The sequence below is a fragment of the Chrysemys picta genome, chromosome 1 (genome assembly GCF_011386835.1).
Source record: "Chrysemys picta bellii isolate R12L10 chromosome 1, ASM1138683v2, whole genome shotgun sequence".
NCBI classification, from domain to species: Eukaryota; Metazoa; Chordata; order Testudines; family Emydidae; genus Chrysemys; species Chrysemys picta.
The window spans coordinates 292,783,639-292,809,393 of record NC_088791.1 but is presented as its reverse complement, the minus strand read 5'-3'; the positions used below and the strand labels follow the sequence as shown (position 1 = coordinate 292,809,393).

At 40.2% G+C, this 25,755-nt stretch overlaps 1 protein-coding gene across 1 annotated transcript; it reads right to left on the bottom strand.

Moving 5' to 3' along the window:
* Positions 1-24,488, bottom strand: TNFSF11 (TNF superfamily member 11). The gene is made up of 5 exons (XM_005308176.4): positions 24,155-24,488; positions 17,432-17,599; positions 9,045-9,093; positions 8,865-8,963; positions 1-1,892 (listed from the first exon to the last, which is right to left on the bottom strand). Exons 1-5 carry the CDS (start codon positions 24,380-24,382, stop codon positions 1,471-1,473), a joined length of 966 nt encoding a protein of 321 aa, XP_005308233.1. The 5' UTR covers positions 24,383-24,488; the 3' UTR covers positions 1-1,470.
* Between the last annotated feature and the right edge of the window lie 1,267 nt (positions 24,489-25,755).

The window sequence follows — 25,755 nt, the reverse complement described above, 5'->3', positions numbered from 1 at the left end:
TTTCTTTTCTTTAGAAATGTATTTTGTAACAAAATATTAACATTCAAAAGAAATGTGTATTGTACAATATAAAATAATTGCTACTGAATTCAGCTTGGTTGCTTCAGTAAATAAACCTCTGAGGAGGTGTAAAAACATGTTTGGTATTATACAAAAATTCTACTACAGGATTTACAATTTGCTGTAGGAAAAAATGCATGTTCAATAATTACATAAATACTCTTGACAGATTTCTATGTCCCATTATGTACTCTTTTTACCTTCCCGGTTTGGAAGAGATCTGGTGACCAACCTTCTGGTCTAATTATTCATGACAGTTTGATTTTCTATAATACTGAAAAGTTTAACAGAAATCTATTAAGTTAAAAAGAAAGAATATATTACATTTGCTAATTGCAAACAATCTTTTAGCTGCAATTTTCCCATTGGGATTAACAAAGTGCACCAGTTAAACATACATTAAAAACAGTTTAAAAACATTAAATATACAACAGCAAGAGATTTTAAATATTTTGTATCAAACACTATAGGACAAATATAATTTACAATTTTTTTGCACAAAACATTACATCTGAAATATAACTTTAGATATTACAGACTATAAAAATACATATTTTGCCTCTTAAAAAAGTATTTGCAGGTTCTGGCACAATGTAACAGTTCAAAGGAATTTAACACTTCAGATTTCTTCATATGTAATTGGATGTGCAATGATAGTTAATCAGACTTGCAATTAGTCATCTATAACTGCAAGTAAACTGTAAAGTCAGATCCCCTAAAAGAGCCCTTTCTAAATAATCCAAATGTAGTACCTGATTAGCTACAACACATATGGTGTGAATAGGGGTCATTCCTGTAAGGATTGACCACTCTAGCCCCAATTCAACAAAAAGCAAGCAAGCACATGCTTCACTTTAAGTATCTGCATAGCCCCACTCGCTTAAATGGGACTAGTTACATACTTAAGTTTACAACAAACTCAATTATTTTGCTAGATCAGGGACAGAGCACTCAGCACCTTGTAAGACTGAGCCCTTAATGAATTCTATGGCCACATTCTGCTCCATCCCATATTTACACTGAAGTCAATAGGGTAACAACATGTCAGTCAGGGTGGAATTTAGAACTAGCAGTTCAAAGACGCAAGAACATCAGGCCAGATTTGGATTTCAGTTACATCAGTGTAAAATCAGTGGAGCCAGTAGAGTTACACAGGTATGAAACTGGTGTAAGATCAGAATCAGGCCCATTGTGTAATTTTACCCTAATATGTTTTTCTGGGGATCCCTCTGAAGCAATCCTAGGGCAAAATTCAACCTGAAGAGTTATATTCTGCCTACAGTTACTGCAACTGGGCCCTAAAGATTTTTTTCAATCATGTCTCCCAGTAGTCTCTGGCCCAGCTATATAACCATCAAACTTAAAAAAAGTCCTAAAAAATACATATTAATTTACAAGCAATATCAAGACTCAGTCTAGATCCCTTACTTTAAATGCCCCAAAATAAGTTGCTTCTTGAGATGAATCCAGTAATGATGGGTTTGATACCTGGATACTTATTACTTCTCCAGACTTTAGTTTAAAAAATCCTCCTATGTTTACAGAATAAAAATGAAATTCTGAATTTCCTGACCAATATTTGGTGCTTCCTCCCTTCATTAGGACATCAGAGCGTCTTATTTTAAGGTTTGTTTTACTCATGTACACCATCAGCTGAAGCCCTCTTCTAGTTAGGTCTCCTGAAGTTTCATGGTGTCTAAAACAAATGTTGGCATACAAGTAGTAAAACCCATCTTGATTGACTATTAGTTTTCCATCACGAAAGGTCATATTCGATAAGTTTGCCTGCCCTTTGTCATGATGCCAGGATGTAAGGTTCACTTTGCGTGTGCCTAGGGAAAAAGGTTAGCAGAACGTTACTTTTGTTCACAAACATTTTCTACAAAGTTAAAAGAGATATCATGGCTGGATTTTTAGTGTCAGTAACAAAGGTAGCTATTAAACTAAGGTAAAGGGTAAAAGTGAAGGGGAGAGAGCCACTATTGCCAAAAGGCTAAGATAAAAGTCTCAGGCTTTAGAATATCAGCCAATTGCCACAAAGGACAGGAAGAAGTTTAGTCTCCCCTTGTGAATACAACTAACTAGCTGTTCCTACCCACCCTTACTCTGGAGCATCAGCTATTAGAATTAATCAGGATGAGGTTTGTTTCACCAATAATCCGATCGTGACAAATCCTATATGGAATCAATTGCTAAAAACAGTCCCAACTAAAAAACATGTTTATTTAACATACTTCAGAGTGGATTTTGCACTAGCCAAGGAAAAACACTTGCTCTCCTTAACTATTTATATTAATACTAACCAAAGCATTTAAGAATAATCAGGGTAACCACTGTCTTGATAACTAATCAGGACTTTACCAAGTACTGCTCTCCATCACCACATAATTTGTTTCAATATTACTCACCACTAACCCAAGCGTGTACTCATTTCAAGACTGACTAACTCAGCTTTTCTACAGTACTCAACTCCATCTCTCTCCCTCATCTGTTGATTCCACCTCCAACTCAACACACTTCCGTACCCACTCCCACAGTGGCTGTCCCACCAAACGGTAGCCTTGTCTTCTCTCATTTCCATGCTCTCCCCTCCCCCTTTCCTGTTCTCATGCTGCAAAGCACCTCTGAAGAAAGTCCACAATGACTTTGTACTTTCAGGTACAAAGTTTCTCCCTCCTTCACCTCTGCCTTTTACCTTGCTAAATAAATCTACTTCTTGAGACGCCTGCACTGCAGCCCCCATGACTAATAATTTCCGTCTCTCCTCAGCTGAGTTTCTCAAAATATCTTGAAAGCCAAAACAGATGTTCTCTGAACAACCGGCTTTCTCTGAACCTAACAAGCAATGATCAAGTGATCTCTCTCCTGCCATCCATCTCCACCCTCTGACAGACAGAGGCTAGGGACACCATTCCTTACCCGTCCTGGCTAATAGCCATTAATGGACTTAACCACCATGAATTTATCCAGTTCTCTTTTAAACTCTGTTATAGTCCTAGCCTTCACAACCTCCTCAGGTAAGGAGTTCCACAGGTTGACTGTGCGCTGCGTGAAGAAGAACTTCCTTTTATTTGTTTTAAACCTGCTGCCTATTAATTTCATTTGATGACCCCTAGTTCTTGTATTATGGGAATAAGTAAATAACTTTTCCTTATCCACTTTCTCCACATCACTCATGATTTTATATACTTCTATCATATCCCCCCTTAGTCTCCTCTTTTCCAAGCTGAAGAGTCCTAGCCTCTTTAATCTCTCATCTGGGACCCGTTCCAAACCCTTAATCATTTTAGTTGCCCTTTTCTGAACCTTTTCTAGTGCCAGTATATCTTTTTTGATATGAGACGATCACATCTGTATGCCGTATTCGAGATGAGGGCGGACCATCGATTTATATAAGGGCAATAATATATTCTCAGTCTTATTCTCTATCCCCTTTTTAATGATTCCTAACATCCTGTTTGCTTTTTTGACCACCTCTGCACACTGCGTGGACATTTTCAGAGAACTATCCACGATGACTCCAAGATCTTTTTCCTGACTTCTTGTAGCTAAATTAGCCCCCATCATATTGTATGTATAGTTGGGGTTATTTTTTCCAATGTGCATTACTTTACATTTATCCACATTAAATTTCATTTGCCTTTTGTTGCCCAATCACTTAGTTTTGTGAGATCTTTTTGAAGTTCTTCACAGTCTGCTTTGGACTTAACTATCTTTAGCAGTTTAGAATCATCTGCAAACTTTGCCACCACACTGTTTACCCCTTTCTCCAGATCATTTATGAATAAGTTGAATAGAATCGGTCTGAGGACTGACCCCTTGGGGAACACCACTAGTTACCCCTCTCCATTCTGAGAATTTATCATTAATTCCTACCCTTTGTTCCCTGTCTTTTAACCAGTTCTCAGTCCATGAAAGGACCTTCCCTTTTATCCCATGGCAGATTAATTTACATAAGAGCCTTTGGTGAGGGACCTTGTCAAAGGCTTTCTGGAAATCTAAGTACACTATGTCCACTGGATCCCCCTTGTCCACATGTTTGTTGACCCCTTCAAAGAACTCTAATAGATTAGTAAGACACGATTTCCCTTTACAGAAACCACGTTGACTATTGCTCAACAGTTTATGTTTTTCTACATGTCTGACAATTTTATTCTTAACTATTGTTTCGACTAATTTGCCCAGTACAGACGTTAGACTTACTGGTCTGTAATTGCCGGGATCACCTCTAGAGCCCTTTTTAAATATTGGCGTTACATTAGCTAACTTCCAGTCATTGGGTACAGAAGCAGAGTTATCTTCTTCCTCACCCGTATGGTCAACCTTTCTCTAATCTAGGACCTCTTCTTCAGCTTTTTTTTTGGACCGGTAGCTACTACCTATCTCCCTCAATCCTTTGTCTCCGAACAGTGGCCACCCCCACTCCCTGAAAGACTGAAACCCCGAGCCCTGGCAGGCGCACCCCAGCTCTTGAACTTTTGACAGTAAGTTTGGCCACTGCATCCTAGAATGTGCTTTCCCACATACACGGTCTCAACGTTTTCCTCCAACTCCCCTAAAGTCTGCTTGCCATCTCTCCACTCCATTAAAGCCACTATAAAGTCACCAATGGCCTCTTCCTGGCCAAGTCTATGGTCCTCCTGTCTGTTCTTAATCTCTCAGCTGATTTTGACATTGTCAATGACTCCCAACCACCTCTGTTTGCTGCTCTACCTGCACTTGCTTAACTTTATGCTTATCTATTTCTCCTGCTAATCCAGATAGGTGGAGGCGTAGATAATACATCTGTGTAACACACTGCATGGGCTGGCAGTAAACTTCTGTATACAATTCAAGGTCTAGTTAACAATTAACAGACAGTGAGCTCCTTGGTGGAGGGATTTTTTTTATTTTAAAAAGCCACGCATACTTACAGCACTGAATAAATAAGAAATGGTTACCACCTACAAAGCCCTACTGTCCTGCCAACCAGCCGTCTCCAATGACCTCTCCCTCTGACCCACTAGTGTCCCATATGAACACAGGCAACTGTTCCAAAGCTGAGGTTCACAGGAACCATTCTCCAAACCAGGGCCCTATTAGTGGTACTGCAGTAGCACCAGGAGGCTACAGTAAGGCTCCTTTGTTTGCACAGTGCCTCGTACATGTAGGTAAAAAAGACCGTCCCTGCCCAGAAAAGCTTATCTTGGTCAATACGATGCAAAGGGTGGATGAAACAAAAATGGGTGGAGGATGGAGGGAGGGAAAGATATACAAACATGTTTTTACGTGGACTATGTGTAGACCTGCCTAATTTAATCAGCTGGTAATGTGTGTCAAATCACATAGAAGAGGGGGAGAGATTTCCTCTTTGCCAATGGAATTCACTACTATTGGAAATACACATAAACCTAAGGTTGGGCCTATTCATAAACTGGTGAAAGATGAACCTTTTGTCCCGACTTATCAATTTTCTTATTTGGCTTACTAGTCTTCTTCATCTATGCATTTTAACATTGTGTGCAACATGGGATATTAGCTCCTTGTATAGAAAGTGTCTACCATGTAAACTCAGCCAGATTATGGTGTTGGGAACCATGTGAATGTTTGTAATAAATAGACTACAGTATCTGAAAACTAAGTCTGGAAAGTTCAGTAGTAGGTTCCCTTTCTCCCCTGCATGACAGCTTCATATTTCTTCCACATTTAATTTATTGGGCACAGCAAATTTCATAGAAACACAGGCAATAAAAAGTAAACATGGTTTTAGCTTGAGATAAAGGAAAACTAAAAAAAAAAATCAACGTAGCTGTGCATTTTTGCTATAGCATAACAATGTATATTGTACTTGAGGTACATAAGATAAGCAAGTGGGAAAATACTCCAAATCCTTATGTAACAGAAAAGCCTTTACATACAAAATTATCTGCTTATAGGCTTAACTCAAAGCTTGAATGAATACAAGACTCTAGGGTACGGCTTAGTCACATAGACTTGGTGATTCATACATCATTCTAGCTCTGTAATAACTGTACAGGAACAAGATCCTTATATTTCTAGGTGGTCCAATTAGTGGAGCTCTCAGGCCAAGAGTTTCAAGAGGGCTCGAATTCTGGGGTCCTCAACTTGAGATACCTTTAAAGGATCCAATTTAAGAGGGTGAGTATTCAGCACTGTGAAAATTAGGCCCTTTTAAGTTCCCATATTGTGGACCCACAAACTAAGGCACCCAAAATCCTTGCTCCCCCATTCCTCCCATGGAGGCTGATATACTTGGGAATCAAACAGGATACAATGGAAGGTGAATAATTTAGCGGTGTTAATAGAGGTGATCAAGGTCATAAGTTATTCCAAAGTGGTTATAGGTAAATATAGGTTGTTTAAATTGTGTGTAAACTTGCAGATTCTGGGTACGGCTTTTGTGCATACCTGGAAGCTGCCACCTTAACAGTTAAGGAACCTCAATGCTTTGTAAGGGTGATTTTAAAAAATCATGAGGGAATAGTTGATAGCATGGAAGGAATTTTTGGAATAGTTTTAGGGGGTATCATTCTGGTGATCCCATTGGATGCTAGGTTCCCATTTACAAATACAATGAGATGTGTCAGATGTAGTTGGACTTAGAACATATGACTGAAGGACTTGGTGTGCCCAGAGATGGCCTGAGGATAGGTTAGAAAAGTATACTGAGAGATCTGTTTTTGGACTTTCTTCCAGTATTGGTAGCAGTCACCACTGAGGTGAAGAATTTAGTAACCAATAGGTTCATTTTTGGTGGGACAACCTGGCAGTGGTCCACCGAATTAACAGAGTCTGCAAGGTTGCCATGGGCAATGCAGCTAAAGACATCTGTGTTGTGTTGAAAAATATTCTGATATTCAAAGAACATGTTCCCAGTATTGACAATAGTATGGATTCACGGAGTTAGCAGCATTCACCAAAGACCCATTGTCAGTGATTTATTTTTTCTAGAGCCATGGCTCCTAACATTGCTAGGACTGACAGAAAGTTCCATTGCCTCACTGACATTCAGCATCCATTTCAGGTGACTAGATATACAGAGTTGTTCGTACACAACGGACTGGCAGCATCCACCACACCAGGTAATCTCCCTGGCCTGTCATTTCATTGCAGGCTGGTGAGATTTGCTGATCTGTTAGAGGATTCTTGGTCAAGAAGCTCTGGGAAGGCTGGTCCAAATGTGAAGGATGAATAGAAGATGCCAGGCAACAGATAACTATACAGATCTTTTAGGTCAGTTGAGGCTTTGCCTCCAGAGTATGTTCATGGCGGGGAAGAGGCATTGCTCTAAGCGTTCGTAGTGTTTAGTGTTGGCCAGGTCATGCCTGGGAAACCAAGGGACAGTTCCAGACATGAACTGGACTGGCAGAGGGGCAGGTGAAAAGGGTCGAAGGCTGAACAAGCAGAAGTGGAGAGCCATAACAGCTAAGAGAATGCCCAGATGAACAAGTATGTCCAATGAAAGCCATAGAAACATTTGTGGCCCTGCACAAGAGCCAGATTTTGTATTGCACATGGCAATGGCAGCTACCTTACCAGATATCCATGTGCTGCAATATTGAGAAAGGTTTTAGTCTGTGTATAAGGTGCAGTCCAGCAAACTTTGGCATGCATTCCTTTATGACCTGTGCAGCAACATTCGAGGCATTTGATTATCTGAAGGATCCAGGTGGCTGGACTCTTGTGATTGAAATGTTCTAGCCTATGCCTTCCCTACAATGGGAACAAGGGCAGATGTCTGGATTTGCAGACACCTGATAGTGCATTGAGCCCACAAGAGGGAAGGAAAACAGCAGGCAAGTCACAGATGGGTTTTCAGGGCAGAGTTGTCCGTTTCTGATGATTTAGGAGGAGCAGCAGCATGTTGTAGGCCAAGCGCATGCCTCTTTTGTGCTCCCTGATGGGCAAATTATCTGTGTCTTGAATATTCACTGAAGGGAAAATGATCTTGGGTTTTAGATGGGGGTGGATTTGAGACTCGGGAGCTAACAGGAACATCAGCCAGAGTACCCAGCTGTTGCTGGTCGCCAACCATGGTTGTACTGAAATGCTCACAAGGTGGGTATGACTGGAGCAATCAACCCTGCTTCTGTGGATTGGGCCTGGAAGAGTGTGAACCAAAAGGTCACCAGAGTCTTTGTGAACACTGATGGCACAGAGATCACACGCAGAAGATTCAGGGGTGGCATTCCTGAGCATTACAGGGAAAATGGGCATGTTTATCAGACACAGAGACTGATGTGGTTGGGAGAACTTACAGACTGGATTGATGGGAGGCAGGTACCCGGCAGTGTGGTGTGGGCAAGCTATCTGCTGGCACCACTATATCTGAGGTCTAGTGCAAGTGAGAGGCTCAAAGAGGCCAGTTCCCAGGAGTAAACAATAGCCAGAATGATGGCCCCAATTAGCCTGGAGGAGGAAGGGGAGACCTTAAGCCTTCACAGACTGAGGTGCCCTTCATGTGTACCCTCATTCCCCCTTGAGGAGAAAAGCAAGAAAATCCAGAGGAGTGCTGTGTTCTAAGGATTAGATTCAAACCTGGATATTGGCACAGAGGCTATTTAGCATCACACTACACTCCAATGTCTGGTATTTGGGTGTGGGGGATAAGACCTCCATTCAAGTTAACAAAATAACAGCCTTCCCATTTAAAATCCATCCCTTCGTTTGTATTTCATTCTCCTGCTAGTCCTGATCATCAGCCACTTTTGAAAGTCTTTGTCCCAGGGCTTTATGGATTGTTCAAAACTGTGTAATGCAGCCAAAATATTCTTACAGAAATATTGGATTAAAAGTGAACTTACCAGCTGGAATATTTTTATCATCAATAATGAGATGTGCAAAGGGCTGCTTCTCAGGTTTGTTTCTCTTGGACAGATCAAACCATGGTGCTTCCATTATAGCTAGAGATAAAAGAAGTTACATTAACTCAAAAGAAACAAATTTAGTAGGATTTCAAATACTTATTATAAGCCACTTATTACCTTTTCCTGATCTTGGTGGCTCTCTTCCAGCAATGATGCGCTGTATCTCCTAAAATGAAAAAGAGCTATTACTCTATACTGTCATGTCCTGAATAATGTACTGTACTGCAGATTATGTAATGTAATCCAATAAATTATGTTGAAATAATTTTTCAGCACTGTGTATTCAGGTGTCTGGAATATATGTTTTCAACCTTCCAGGATGTAAAACGTGACCACAAGGGTCAACTTACAAGAATCAGCTCCTTTCTAGAATGGGGGCACTATGTCCAATATTTCCAAAAAAGGAAAACAGGAATGATGGTGTTTATAATTACTTCACAATATCTTCGACTATACAATTATCAGGGGTACTATCTGAAAACTGAAGATCATGCTGAAAGGATGGCTACAAACTTTTGATGTCACTGTGCTTAAGGTAAATGCATTTCTTTAAGTGTAAATGGTCAGAACAACATAGTATTGAGCAAAGTAAATATTTGTCACACTGAACATTGTGCAATATGGAGTAATTTAGATACCTGGGGCCAGACTGTGCCATACAGGGGCAGCATGCAGTCACATTCACAAGAATTCAGGGAGGCCGAGCATGTTGACTGCATCACCCTTTATGGGTGCTTAGGAGGCTGCAGAGAGTTCTCTCCTTCACAACCAGCCATTTATGGGGGCTGTTGCAGAAGGACAATGATGCTTCTTCCTTTGGGATGGGGCTTGTGCCCTAGACATCAGCAGGCAGCTGTCCCTGCACACAAATGAGTGAAGGGATTGCAAGTGTGCCTGGCCCTTTGTAGAGTATGCAAGAATGAGATGGGTAAGGCACCTTGCACATTCATACAAGGCCCAAGCACAGCCTGGACAAGTGTTAATTAAAACTAAGTGAATTTCAATGTTAATGAAAAGAAGCTATATATTGGTAGAGCCAGGCATAGCAAAACCAAGAGATATTTAAGCTGTCACATATGCACCTCTGCTCCTGAACAGTCACTCCCCAACATTCCAGTCCTGATCTACTTCCGTCCGGATCTTTTTTGCAAGTAGATACTGAAATTGTAATTTTAATGAGTGGAAGCAGTGTTTTGTGGGTAAGCCACAAAACTGGGACTCAGGAGTTCCAGGTACAGTTCCCAGCTCTGCCCCAGACTTCGCAAACTTGGGCAAGTCACTCTCAGTGTCTCAGATCCCCATCTAAAATGGGGGTAAAACTTTCCTTCTCCTACCGCATGTCTTGTGTAATTATATGGCATACTCTTTGGGGCAGAGATTGTCATACTGGTTTTGTACAGTGCCTAGCCCAAAGGAACTCCAACCTTAGCTGACCTCCAGATAGTATGATAATACAAATAAATAATAATCAGAGGTTTTATGATGCAGACATCATAATCAATCCCTTATCTCAGATTTTTCAACGTGTCCCTGTTTTCTGTAGGTTTATCCTTTAGTCTAAATTCTTTGGGACAGGGACTATCAAAATAAATGAACCAAGTGCATTTTGTAATGCATTATTATTTCTTTTACTGTTTGTTCTCTTGCCAATTCTCAATATTATTTGCAACAGATCTCCTAGATATTCATCTAAATTTGCAATAATCTATTGTATTCTGAATTACTGCCATCTTGTGGAGTTTGATATGTAACACCAATTCTAAATATCAAGGAAATGTTGCTTTTATGTAACTTTGTAACCACAATTAAATGAAGGTGCTCTGTGTGTGTAGATATCTGCTGAAAGGGGAAAGTAAGCATAGTTCAGTAGGCGTCTATATGCTAAACCAAAATGGAAAGCCACAGCAGCATGAAAGTCATAGTATGACTATCAAAGTAAAGTAGCTCTGCTGAAATGCTGATGAGTTTATAGATAAGATACTTTCTGCTGTACAGCTGAGCAAAGAAGCAGATGAATTTTATTTTTGTTGAAGTTGCAAAGTGTTCCCTCCCCAATGTTGGTGGGAAAATTGCAATTCAGCCCCCTTCCCCTCACTGGTTCTTCTGCTTTCATGCCAGTTATTAGAATACATAGGTCAGCACAAGCTGCGGTTTAGTCACACAGAAGACTGGACTCAAGCAAAGATCTACTGTGCCAATATGAACTACAGCGCCAACCTTTTATCCACCCACAGAGACCTTGTTACCTCTCTTGAAGGGGTAAGAGCAACAACAGTGGGCACTAAATATTCCTTTGTGCCAATAGCTACAAGGTCCCTGAAGAGGACATGCCACCATGAGGGGGAAGATCTAGAGAGCATAATGATGGACAGGCCCCCTGCAAGGACGCCCTTTATTTCAGAGCATCCATGAGATTAGTACCCTTTGGTTCCAGCCCCGACCCACCCATCCCCCGGCCAGCCCCCATCCTCATTCCCTAGAGGGGATAATCCCTTCTTTATTGTGTTGCTTCAGAGCCATAGAAGTATTTGCTTGGTAATTTTCCCATTCTGTGTAATTTGGGGACATGATTATTTAGTCCTAGATTTGTTTGAAGGGATTAGTTAACTGTCCAGTTGATTAGGAAGTATATTTACTGCAAATTACATCCTTCTTGAGAGACCACACAAAGACTAATTGCTTTCATTGTACAGCGAACTATAGTAAAGCACTCATGAAGTTGCACTCTTCTACAATCCCAGCAGTGGTTTCAGGGGTATCTGACACAGGAGACTAATCCCTTTTTGGCACAATGCCAGTCAGGGATCATCTACGCAAGTGATATTCAGTGTGGTTCATGAGCCGCAAGTGGCTCTTAAATGTGTCTCCTGCAAATGTTTGCAGCACATGGTATTAAAACACTGTGATTTAATAATTAACCAATCTAAGTTAACAACCTATCAGTATGCTTCTACTATATTAACCAATTGTAGTTAATAAAATACTTGATCAGTCATTTTGCGGCGAGATTCTCTTATAATATATATATAAAAATAAAAGAGAGAGCTCGATCAGGGGTCGGCAACCTCTGGCACGCAGCTCGCAGGTGAGGGATGTGCTGGCCATGGCTTCCTGCCACCCCCATTGGCCTGGGATGGTGAACCGCGGCCAGTGGGAGCCACAATCGGCCGAACCTGCCAACGTGGCAGGTAAACAAACTGGCCCGGCCTGCCAGGGTGCTTACCCTGGCGAGCCGCGTGCCAGAGGTTGCCAACCCCTGATATGGATAATAAAAATTAAAAGAAATATTTCCCATCATACTGTTTAAATATGACTATATAGTACTACAGTAAATGAAACAATGAATTCACACAATTGTGGGTCATTTGGGTAACATTGATCTCTAATTTGGTTCCAGAACCACTGAGATCTGAGTATCACTGATGTACCCTGTCACAGATGTATTCACTTTATGATTCTACCTCACTAACATTTACAGAAAACTGAGTACAATTAGGATTTGCACAAAGCAGGAATAGAACACAGCTAACACCCCAAATTACTCCCAGTTATAGGTTAATTTTCAGGTCATAGTCACATACTTCAGTCTTACTCTGTATACTTAAACCCGGATATAAGCAATGTTCTAAATCTTAAGAGTTTATTATAATTTCTTTTTAAAACTACAATGCACCATATTTTGATTTTTGCAGGCAGTCACAGTCACCTATTCAAACAAACTTTCTAAGGCCCTGATCCTTCAAACGCTGACCCACGTCTACATTTTCAATGGGCCTACTCACAGTAGTAAAATTAAACATGTGCATGTTTGTAGGACTGGGCTTACTATAATCATGTAGTAACCACCACAATGATAGGCCAGAAATTCAACTCAGACTGCTCTACAACAAGTATTAAATTCCCCCAAAATCTTCAGTGCTAACCAGGCAAGCATTTAAAAACCAAATGAATCTGCAGTTTAGTGAATTTTTTTAACATGTGATGCATTTACAAAGGTCTTATTTTCATAAAACAGAAAAAAGCCTTTGCTGAGACTATCCTGGTATATTATGAATTTTTTTTTACACTTTATTTTATTTATTAAACAGAACGTCTATTTCAGTAAAGGTCCCCTTGGGTTTTCACACAACCCAGCAGAAAAACATCACAGCAGAACAGCAATTTTAGCTTTTATAAAAGCAGGCTGTTTTAAGGGGTTTACATCCAGTTTGCGAGTCTAACATTTCACAAGCCATTAAGGGGTAGGGTGTTTTATATTCCTGGAGAGTTGGGAATTCTACTTACCAAAGGGATGCAACACTTTACTTCCGATAGGTAGCTAGGTATCAGACCTAAAATTACAAGTAAAACTTTCAAAAGCACCTAACTGACATAGGAGCCTAAGTCTAATTGTACTTATGAAATTGTACTATTTGTATCTAATATTACTATTTTTAGAAAAGCTATTTTAAATTAATTTATTAATTCTAGAGCTTAGTATAATTTTATTCTCTTAGGCTTTGTGCAATTTCCCTTCCCGCAGTCTCGAACAAAGGGATGTAAATATGTTTGAAAAAGCCTCCAGGCTTTTGAAACCTAAGTGGACCCTTTTGACATTCAGCTATATTACAGTAATCCCTTATGGTGCTATCTTTAATGCTACTACCTCTGCTCATTTAAAACTAATTGATACCAGGAAGAGATTCTGATCATCTTGCAGGAAATTCAGCGGTTTGAAGAATTCTCCAGAAGCTACATTAAAGACACCAATCCTGTAACTCTTAATATCAGTATTCCCAGTATCTGTTACAGAAGAGGTTGCAGGATCACGATCACAAATATTGGACAACTTGTAACTCTGAAACCTTGCCTCTGAAGCACTTTGTTAATAACCACATGTGCTTAGAATGTTTGTTAAGCACATAGAAGTCTTTATAAGGGCCATCCTGGAGGTCTAAAGCAGTGAAGTGTTTTGTTGCCATGCGGGAGACTAGTTTAGGCCTGAAGCTGCCAGGGTCCAGGAGCACTGCCAAAAATATGTTACTTCATAGATTGACCCCAGCTATGTGTTTGTCGTTCTCTCTTTACTGCCAGACTTATGGTAGTCTTTTTTAAAAGTGTGGTCACTGTGTTTGGACTGCCAAAGGGCTTTTAGGGTTACATGAAAGAAAAAAAGCAGCCAAGCCAAGCCATGCAACCACAAACAAGAAAATTACGGTATATTACTTGTCTACCTAAAGCGGAGACCATGTTCTGATCTCAGCTACATCAGTGTAAATCTAAAGTAACTCCACTGATGACGACAAAGTTACTCCAGATGTGCACAGGTACTGGAGATCAGAATCTGGACTGTGATGAGGAAACACCACACTAAGGACGAACAACCCCGTAATACATTATTGATACTTGTAAAACAATAATAGTTTAAATGTGCTGCCCTTGAACATGCTGCTCTCTAAGCAACATTTCCATCACCCAAAAACGTGTCAAATAATATCGGCATAAATATTAGATTTAGTTAGAAAATGTTTTAATGAGGTTTTTTTTGTTTTTGCTTTTTTTAAAGGGGGGAAATGTTTTGGGCCCCATCCTGCAATGGAACACCTAATGACTTTAGTGGGAGCACTAAAATACTTCCAGATTAGTCCCTGTTGTGGATGTAAAGACTAATCTATACATATGCAAGGAACATATGCAGATACGTACCAGTGCACAAAAAACTAGAAAATGCAGCCTGCTACATAGAACAAGAAACTGATTAGTCTATTTTCATTGGACAAACTGAGTGAAGTGCAAAAAGTAAAAAATCATAAACGACAAGAAGTTAATTAGATTTTAAAGTGTTGCATTTCAGTAACTTATTGTATAATTAGTATTGCAAATAAAGAAGTGTATATTTTAAAAACATACATGTGGTAATATTCTGATAGGAAAGCAACGCTTTCCCATGTTCCCGGTATGCCCCTTACACCAGGGGCTAGAACAAAGAGATCCAGCCAATTTCCAGCCACTTTGCATTGTTGGAGCAGTGAAGATCGAGATGGTGCAAGCCACAGAATCCGACCCATGATTTTTACCTTGACATTGGCCCTTTAACAGCTGGGATATAGGCTCATTCAGCTGAAGAGATGCACGTGAGGCTAAGTTAGCATTTATTTTTCTTATTTTGGACTTGCCTCCCTCAGTGTCAACACATAGGGCCAAATGAACTAGGATGCAGATCTGGTTACCCAGTGTCTCATATATACACATTCTCTTTTACTGCGTTCAAATAAATTCAAAATCGGATTATTTTGGTGAGAGAAATTTTACTCTTCTCTTAAACGAATAGCCATCAACCAAAATAAACATCAGTCAGGATGACAGGACATGCAGCTTCCACTAAAGCCAACGCCTTTGTTGATTAACCAGCAGTGGATGACCAGCAGATAGTGCTTCCCATTCACTTACTGAAACTACACACTCCATCCACAGAGCTCCCTGGAAGAGTACTGCACACAGAATGCAAATATGCACACTTGCCATTAACTCCTTTTTCTCCCCTCTAAAGTATATGGTGGATGATTTCAGCAAATATTAGGAGAACCCCAACAGCTGAGTCCAAATTTTCCTGACAGTCTTTGAAGGAGACAGGCTGGACGGAAGAAAGGGGCAAAATATCTGAAATCTTAGGAATGTACAGGAGTTCATATAACTGAGGGAGTTACTATAATTATCCTCAGACAAAAATAGTCTGTACCATTCATGTAACCTATGGTATAATCCATGGTACAGATGAAGGCAGCAAAGTAGTAATGGACCAAGGGATTCTGACACATGAGACTATTATAAAACAAAAAAGTCAAGGATTTAGCACTCTCAGCAATGTAATAATTCTTTATTAGATGGCAATTAGGTTGAAATAGCACAAAATACTCATATGAATGTGCTAGGAGATCAAAAGCATAAATTGCCCTTAGGAACCTGGGTGATTGTGACAGGTACACCAAATTTGTCCAGTTTCCCCTCCCCCCCCCCCACATCCCCATTATGGCTAATGACTTTATCTGACTAATTTCCCTGTTCGGGCTTGTCCACCCTAGCACTTTACAGTGCTGCAACTTTCTCCCTCAGGAGTGTGGAAAAAAACAACAACACCCGCCTGAGCACTGCAAGTTTCAGCACTGTAAAGTGCCAGTGTAGACAGTGCACCAGCTCCGGGATCCATGCTCCCAGCACTGGTAGCTACGCCCCTCGTGGAGGTGGGTTTTTTTAGAGCACTGGGAGAGCTCTCTCCCAGCGCTGTGTCGCGACTACACAAATCACATTAAAGTGCTGACGTGGCAGTGAAGATGTGCCCTTAGTGTTTGGGAGTAAGCTGTAACTCTGAAATGCCAAGCAGGAGCTACCTAGTTATCATGCTAATCAAGACTTCCTTATTACATTGTTCAGACTCATTAACACAGGATCTGCTAATGGGTATGTGTGCAACTCCATGTGTACAATGCAACTGTTGTAAAATTATATTAAAAGGTGTGTTGTCTAGTTTTAGCCCCTTTCTACCAGATACATAGGCTTTGTCTACACTGGAAACTGAACAAAACTTTTGCTGTTGAGGTGTGAAAAAAACGCACCCCCAAACGTAGCGGCACAGCTGTGTCACTAAAAGGTACGTAGGGTAGACATAACCATATTCTCAGCTACCGTAAAGTAAGAGGACTGCTATGTATCTTGAATTATTTCAAACTATCTTGTGTTGGTCCTCATTATCCTACTATCCCACTGCTGTAAGATTATCCTGCATTCTGCTCAGTGGTGTCAGCTCCCTCACTGGGCCTCCAGAGTTCTCATTCTCCCTCAGGAGGAACGGTCCCCACACAACAGAGAAAACTGGTATGTGGGAGACAGTTCTCTCTGCAAAGAACAGGAGCAGTTCTCTCTCACACATGGGGGAGTGTCACTCCTGGAATCCCACTCCATGCACGGAGGGCAAAGGGGGGAAAAAAGGAGAGATGTATTTTGCTTGCCCACCACCTTCCCTCTGCTTGGGAATCTTGTTTGGCAAAAGAATGATGTCCCATCCGACTCACCAGAGACACAATCAGGAAGATTGGAGGGGGGAAAAAAAAAAAGATACTCTAACTCTCTCAAAACCAAAATGCTGATAAGTCCATACAAATACTGGGATAAATTACTACCATTTGGACTAGCCTGAGTGACAAATTGGCCAATCAACTAACCACAAACATTGTTTTTCCTCCTAGTGTGAATCCAAACTTTCTCCTCTTTAAACAAAATAAATAAAAAGAGAAAAATGCTAGTCAAAGCACCATTAGTCTGCATACAGACATGGTGAACCACTACCAAGGGGTTCATGAACAAATGCAACAAAATACCAAAGATGTTAAAGATTACAGTGCAACCACTAGTTCTATGTGAAGTAATAGGAAACAGGTTTTTTCCCCCCTAAAAACTTCTCTCTCTCTCTAGGTTTTCAGAAGCTCACGTAAGTTTAAATATTAGTTTAATTCTCAGGGTGCACTCACCGTCTGCATAACTCCTTGCAAAGCCTGTTTTATTCTCCAGCATGATTCGGAGATTAATTTTGCTTCCTGATTTTCCAGTGTTGTCTCTTGCAAATCTGTGCTTTCTTGAAGTCTTAAAAGTGCTGTGAAACAGCGAGTGTCTTCTTTTGTAATTCTGTTAGGGTCCATCTGAAATAGATTTAAGAACATCCATAATCTAAGTTTGTCCAATAGTCCTTAACTCTGTATAACCAAAAGGTACACTTGTAAGCCACTCAATGCAATGACATACTAATCTTACCTCTTACTGCTATAAAATATATTCTCAACACACAAAACTTCTATTCACGCAAAATAAGTAAATGGTAAGCAAAAACATAGATGTCTTATATTAAAGTAAAATCATACCAGATAAACTCATAAGGACTTTCAGATATAGTAGGAGCATGAAAAAAAGAGTTTCTTTTAATATGCATTATGCTTTACTGATTAAGTGCTGGACTTAGAGTTATTTTAACTTACTCATCTTTTTCCCCAAATTTCCTAAGGATATATAGCTGTAGGACATGGGATAACAGGACAAAGTATTTCCATTAAATCTTAAAAGGGACTCTATATTTTGCCTGTGCAGCAAATGGAACAGAGATCATGAAAATTAATAAGTTTGGAATGAATCAAACAAATGATCAGTAAATTTGGAACCTGATCGCATGAAGAATGATCTCACGCCAACTGTAACCACTGGGTAATTACATAAAAAATGGATTAATCAAGCTTAGAAGACTCCAGTACATGGATCAGTGTCTATGTCAAACAGCTTTAAAAGATGAACAACGTTCTGTAGTGGTAAAGTCAATTTTCTCTCTGCTTGGTCTGTGACAAGGAAAAACTGCCTTCAACTCTGGACACCACACTACATGATATTTATTGACAAACTGAAGCAGTTCAGGACAGCACTGCAAAAATTATCAGTAGCTTTGAGGCATTTATAAGGAAAGATGTTAAATACATATAAGCATGGCTAGGTGATAACCAAGTGTGTGGAGAAAACGTAATAGCCTACAAATACTTGAAGGGTGAAAACCTCATGAAGGGAGAGGAATTACTGAACACGGTACAAGGAGGTTATAACAACTAGAAATGCAATGAAATGAACAAAGAGAAAACTTAGGCCAAATATCAGGGAAAACATCTCAATAGCCAGACATACTGGTCTGTGGAACAGCCACCTGAGGGATGTGGTAGAAGCCAAATACTTGGAACTTTCAAACTCAGCTAGAAAACCCACTATAAAATGTACCATGGAGAATACTCCTTCATTAGCAGAGGGATGGACTGAAGATTTAAAAAGTAGGCTCTAACTTCTGTGATTGAATCAAATATGTTAAGATTTAGAAGCACAGGCTTAGAATCTATTGCCATCCAATTTGAAGCAGCTCTTTTTCTACATTATTTTAAAGAGTGACTGGAATTTAAAATATTGTAAGCACTGTGTGTCAGAGTTGAATCATAAAACCATTTATTTCACATACTGAAGAAAAGAAAATAAAGCAGCCTTCTCTCAGGAGCCCAAGCAAAAATAAATATGTCTCATTTGTACTCAAGACGACAGAACACAGGGCCATGCAAATGTAATGTGTGATCAATGGAAAGCATGTTAAAGAAAGTATTGAACTTAATGGAATACCAGAGGTAAGGTTAGCTGATACAGAATTGCTAGCCAAAAAAACCCCAAATGAATTCCTTTATATGCATTCTAAAGCATGAGAATGAAAAAGATTCAAGCTAGCCTAAAATAAAAAAACAAAACTTCTGATCAAGAGTGAATTTTAGAACACAGTGATCACCATTTAAAACAAATTAGTATTTACTAATAGATGCCAAACTGCAGTGAATAATAAATGTAGGCTGGAATTATCAAAGGAACCTGAGGGATTAGGGCTATTCACTAGGAGTTGGGTTTCTAACTCATGTAGCCCCCCCTTGAAATTCTTATCTACAATATAGTAACTTCAAGTATATATTTACTTTTCAGTGGCAACCACTACTGCCAAGAGGTTACTACTGCAGTTTTTAATGTAATCAAAATAAAAGCTTCTGAAAAAAAAGCTGACATGGGTGTTGTAACACAAACAGAAGATCAAACTTTGTAGGGGCCAGATCTGGTATACAGCAAGTCAAGTTCATCTGCAGCATAGCTTCAAAGACATCATCAATAGGCAATAAATCATGTGCATCAAAGGGAATGTTGCTTGAACAAGATCAACAGTGGATTGTATTACAGTATTTATCTGGATTAGCTCTAATTTAGTACCTCATTTACTAAATGCTATTGGACAATACCCTGGAGAACATCTTTATGAATATAGTTAGAAAGGTTGATGGGGATATACTGCGAAATTTATGTGATTACTGATGGCTCTGAAAAGATGTGCAGGATTAGTTTAAATAATTCTGGTGAAGTTAGAAAACTATAGGGCTTCAGGGAGAACATTTGATTTGTGGTGGTCAGTTAACCTAGTTGATTGCTGCAGTCTTTCAAGGGATACTCACCCACCCACTGCCATTCCCATACTGTTTTTATTGTTTTTGAAAATTAGCTTGCCTGAGTAAAATTGTAAACAGAAGTTTATAGGAATCCACAATATTAATCAGAGGAACATTATAAAAGTTAGTCACCAAATTCCCATAGCATCAAATAGACATTACACACAGTTGTGGGACGGGGGAGAGAAAGAGAGAGAAAGCTGCAGGCAAGACTTTTTTTAGGAAAGGCATTGGGAATTAATCACACACATACAATCAAAATCAAATATCAAAATAGTTTCCAAGAAGTTTGTTGATATTCAGGTCAAAAGAACGCCATTACAATATTTTCTGTATTATTTTCTATCCTATCTGTTACATATTAACAGTTAGCTTGCCCCCCCCCCTTTTTTTTTACACTATCACTGCACTATGAGTTGAGGTTTTTATTAAGCTCTCCACAGTATCAAATTGTCACTTTTTGTGAGCGGTTACACAATGTAGAATCTACAAACATGTATGAATAGTTCATACTTTTTCTTCTGATATACATTACCATGCATTTGTCAAGACTAAACTTCACCTGCCAACATGTGGCCCATCATTCTAGTATATTATGCCCCTCTGAAGTGTCTCAGTCTTTTCCAGTTTTGATTAACCTACATATTATCTCATTGGTAAAGTCTGTCACCCTTCTGAATCTCCCCCACCCCCACAGAGTCCAAAGGAATACATTTATTTATAGAGCTGGTAAAAAATGGTTAAGTTTGTTTCATTAAAAATTTCAAGTTTTCTGGAAAAAAATGAAAGCTTCATTTTGGACTCCTTCTCTCCCCTCTTCTAGTGGCCAAAAGGAAAAGAGGGGAAAGGGAGAGAAGGGGGAAGAAACAAAACCCAAAACATTTTCCATGAAAATTGGAAAAAGTTTTAGTTCTATAATTGAAAAAATCCAAACACTTTCAAAAAAACATTTTTTATTTCCAAAGATGTCAGTTTCATTGAAAAAAGGTTTTAAATAAAATATTTCAATCAGCTTTGTTTATTAAACATCTTCCCCTTCTATAATTCGTTATAGAAAAGATTGTCTCCTTGATCGATATATGATAGTATTAAAGATGGCCATATTAAGTATCATCTTTTCTTTCTCAATTTGCTGTTCCTTCATTAACCTTTTCTCACATTGAAAACTGACCATTTATTCCTGCTGATGTTCTGCCTTTTAGCCAGCTTCCAATTTATCAAAGAACTTCGCCTCTCACTTTATCACTACTTGCTTTCCCTAACAGCCTCTTCTGTGGCACTTTCAAAAAGGCTTTTTGAAAATTCAAATAAATTACACAAGCCAGTTCTCATTTATCCACTAGTTGGTTGGCTTACTCACAGAATAGTAACAGAAATCTGAAAAACTTGGTATATGAAAAAAGCTTGTGAAATGGTCTTGTGTTAAAAGGTATATTTTTCCAAATGTTCAGTAAAGCCTTTCTAATTCACACTTGGTTAATCCACACACCACTACCAGCTGAGTAGCTCAGCATCTTTGAGAAGAGTGCTCTGAAGACTCCTACTGCTACCCTGTCATTACCTTATCAAAATATACTAAAAGGTGCGTAATTATACTATGAAGTACATCAGCATCATAAATAGTTTAAGCTATACTTGTCAAAAGTCATGCTCCAATTCACAGTGAAGTCAATGGAAGTCTTTTCATTGATCTCATGGAGTTGAATCAGGCTCTGCATGATTAAGTGCATTTTGTCAGGCAGCATAATTTCTGTTTGTTTCCCTTTCTGACTATATCAAAATTTCTGAAAATCTGGAATAGGTTACCATTCAATAGTGTGAATTAATGATGTTCTCTTGTATTTTATGTGAACTATTCTATTTCTCCGTACAGAGAGAGAGATGACATTAAAAAATACTGAAGTCTCATTGTGTCTACAAATTGTAGAGAAATACTTTGTGCAAATCTAGTATCAAGTTGGGTCATTCAGATATTTTGGAACTAGTTCAGATTTACAAATAAAGGACTCAATCCTTTATTTATAAGTCAATAGGAGTTTCAGATCAGTTAGAGGATCAGGTTCTAAGTGTAGAATTATATTTATATTGCTGTTTTTACATTATGCAGACTAAACAATAATGTATATGCCATGGGAAGAATTCTGCCCTTTGTTACACCTGTATAACCTCACAGACTTCACATTGTTTACTTCAAAAAGAGGCAAAAAAAAGTCAAGGATTCTATATGACTAAATGTATTTTGTTTATTTTGACAAGTAAGTTTAGTTGCAATGACTTCATAGCATACTAATTAACATACTATTGGGTGTTTTCTATAAGTTAAGATGTCTTAATGGAGATGTTTCAATGGGTTTGTAATGGAGAGAATACTTTTTCACCCTACAAGCTGAGTTACTTAGTCTAAATACATTAGTCTATTTCGCTGGCAAAAAAACAGGTAATTCTAACCTACTTTACAATAAGTACCATAAATGAACTGTCACTCTGCTAAGGTATAGTCAATATAAGCTTGGAACAGGTCATACATATCTTTTAAAGGTAACTAATAAACACAAAGCATTTGGCAATAATTGAAAATAGAAAGGAATGAATTAGTAGGTGCGAGTAACAAATATAAACAATATTATAATAAATTTGGAACTGTCACTTGTTTTATTTCAATCACTTATTTAAATGTGCATGCATTTGTACTGCATCCAATCTGTATGTGGTCTAGATTTAGAGTATATTTTGTTGTTAATGTATCCAGTCTGTCCTGGGGCCCAAGAACAATTCTGTCTACCTAAAGTAGGACCTGAAAGAAAAATAGATTTCCACTTCTTCACTGACTTCAAATGAAAAGAAAAGCACCATTTCTATGAAGACAGACTAGTGTTTGTACTATGCATATAAAAACTTCGTAACACCCTAATTAAAACTCAGATCTCCAGTTTTTGGACAGTAAAATTTATATCAGATTCTACAGCATCTTTAGTTCACCTATTCTGAACTAGTAATATCTTTTTTTGCAAACTTGAAAGAGCCCCGTCTTTTGTTTTACCCCTGAGAAAGAGCAAGCGTCAGCCCCCCACTTCCTTTGAGAAAGTTTGCAGTACCAGGCAAAAAAAATACGTAAGCGAATCCAACCAATGCAGTGTAATTTCCAAGAACAAAAAATAATCTCTAACAGCTTAAACCACTAGAAAGCATAACACTGTAGCCTGACCCCTCCCATTCTATCTCTGTGCAGCTCAGATCTAATGTGCATAGCATTGCCCAATTGAAAACATTACTTTGCCATATTTTTGTGGCCTAGTAGGGCAGTCTAATTCTCCTCTCCTGGGAAATAAGCTAACAAGTTACAGAAGGTATCTTTTCCCTTTACCAGCCATTACACACCAAGTTCCACAGTGAAGAGCAGCAGCATCAAATTCACAAGGAAGGTTGTCTCTAAAGACAATCCTGGGACAATTCTTGTAGTAGTTTGCAAGTACTTATTCTCCAAAAGGGAGCCAATGATAACTTAAATAAAATGCAGACTTCAGCCTAGGGGCCCTATTTGTTCTGTGCAACAGGAAAACTACTATTTGTTAGGGTCATACATACATACAAACCTAGTTTAGATTTGTTCAAATTATGCTCTTTATTTTCTGAATTCTCATTTACCTGTATGTTTTTGGATGTCCTGGAAACAGTCATCATCATATTATGATGCCTATTTCTAAACTTTCCCACCCCTGGGCAAAACTACGCATCCGGGTGTAGCATACATGGACCAAGAATGGCAGATGGCCCCCTTTAATCAGCAGGGCAGTGGTAAGAAACAGAAGTGGGTAAAACTAACTTGTCCTGAACTAGACTCCGTTTTCCCTCAAGTGAGAGGTGAATAAACTCAGTTTGCCCAGCTCACCCGCAGGACACGACTCCCTTGACTGGAGCCCACCTTCTTCCAACCCTCCTGCCCCGCCTCTCAGATCAAGAGCACTTGATGGAGAGAGTAAGCAAGAGATGTAAAGAAGCAGCCCGTGTCTCGTAACCCAACCCCTGCAGTGAGCAGATCCCCCGGGCGCTCGAGTGCACGCGCCCCTGGGTTACTCTGCAGACACTGGGGTCTGTGCACCTGACCTCCGCCTCTGCCCAGCCCGAGAGGCACCCGGCACCCACGTCCTCCCCTCCCGCCTTCTGTACCCCAGGGCTGCTCAGGCGCCGCGACACTACCTGGGCTCTGAAGCAGAAGAACAACGCGACGCTGCAGACCACCTGCCCCAGCCCGAGCAGCACCAGCGGGACCAGCAGGGCCCTGGCGGAGGCTAGAGGCGGCGGCGGGTGCGGATGAGGCGGCGGCACCGACTGCGGCTGCTGCTGCGAGCCCTCTTGGGGGGCGCTGCCGCCCAGCTCCTCGGAGCCGCGCTGGTACTTGGTGTAGTCTCGGCTGGCGCGCCGCATGGCGCTTCGGCAATCTCCGGGCAGCGCGGGCAGGCTCCCAGGCTAGGCAGCGCCCGGCGCCCGCGGCCGGCGGCTCTTATAACCTGGGGCCGGGCTCTTCAGCCAATCAGGCGGCAGCCACGAGGCTCGTTCTGCCCCGCCCGCCTCTCTCTTAGCACCCGCCCTGGCCGCCCCGGAAAGGTGCGGGCTGAATCCTGTAGCTGTGTCCCGGCGCCGCGCTGGAGCCGCCCGCAGGTAGCGAGGCTGGCCACTGAGCGCGGCGCTACCAACAAAGCCCAGATCCAGCCCCTGGATCCTGGCCGAGCTTTCCAGTGTGGGGACCCGAGAAATAGGAAATCAGTTTAGCTGCCTTTCAACAAGTTACATCCCGACACCCCCGCTCCTTGAAGCGCAACAGCATTTGTGAAACTTTGGCCGCAAACCCAGAAACCATGCCATTAAAATAGACAGCTCTCGTTGCCACCAAAAAATAAAATGACATCAGTGCATCCTCTTGCAAGAAAACTCCAAGATGTGTAATATTGTGGCTGGATCTGGCTAAATTTTTACAGTCAAACTCAAACCCTACTTTGCCATCTAAATTTAATACATAGGCAGTTTCTCCTAGTCCACTGGAATACTGCAGATGATGCAAATCCTAATTTGTGCTGCTCACCAGGGATCCTTTCAGAAAGGATCAAATTTATCGGTTAATTTGCTATTCAAAATTATAACCTACCCCCTCCAAAACAACTCAGACATTTAAAGAGCACCCAGCTAGTATAACAATAAAATAAGAATGAACAAATAAAAACAATTTATAGTAGCTTTCCATTCCCTGAACACTGTGAAAGTTGTTATAGATTTATTAGGTTGTTACACTTTATCCAGTTTATCCACATCTATCCTAAAGTACCCTGACCAGAATTGGACACAGGACTCCAGCTGAGGCCTTACCAGGGCCGAGTGGAGTAAGACAGTTACCTCCTGTGTCTAAGGGTACGTCTATACTTACCTCCGGGTCCAGCGGTAAGCAATCGATCTTCTGGGATCGATTTATCACGTCTTGTCTAGATGCGATAAATCGATCCCGGAAGTGCTCGGCGTTGATGCCGGTACTCCTGCTCTGCGAGAGGAGTACGCGCAGTCGACGGGGGAGCCTGCCTGCCGCGTCTGGACCCGCGGTAAGTTCGAACTAAGGTACTTCGACTTCAGCTACGTTATTCACGTAGCTGAAGTTGCGTATCTTAGTTCGAAGTGGGCGGTTAGTGTGAACCAGCCCTTACATACAACACTCCTGTTAATAAACCCCAAAATGATATTAGCCTTTTTTGCAGCTGCATCACATTGTTGACTCGTATTCAATTTGTGGTCCTCTATAACCCCCAGAACGT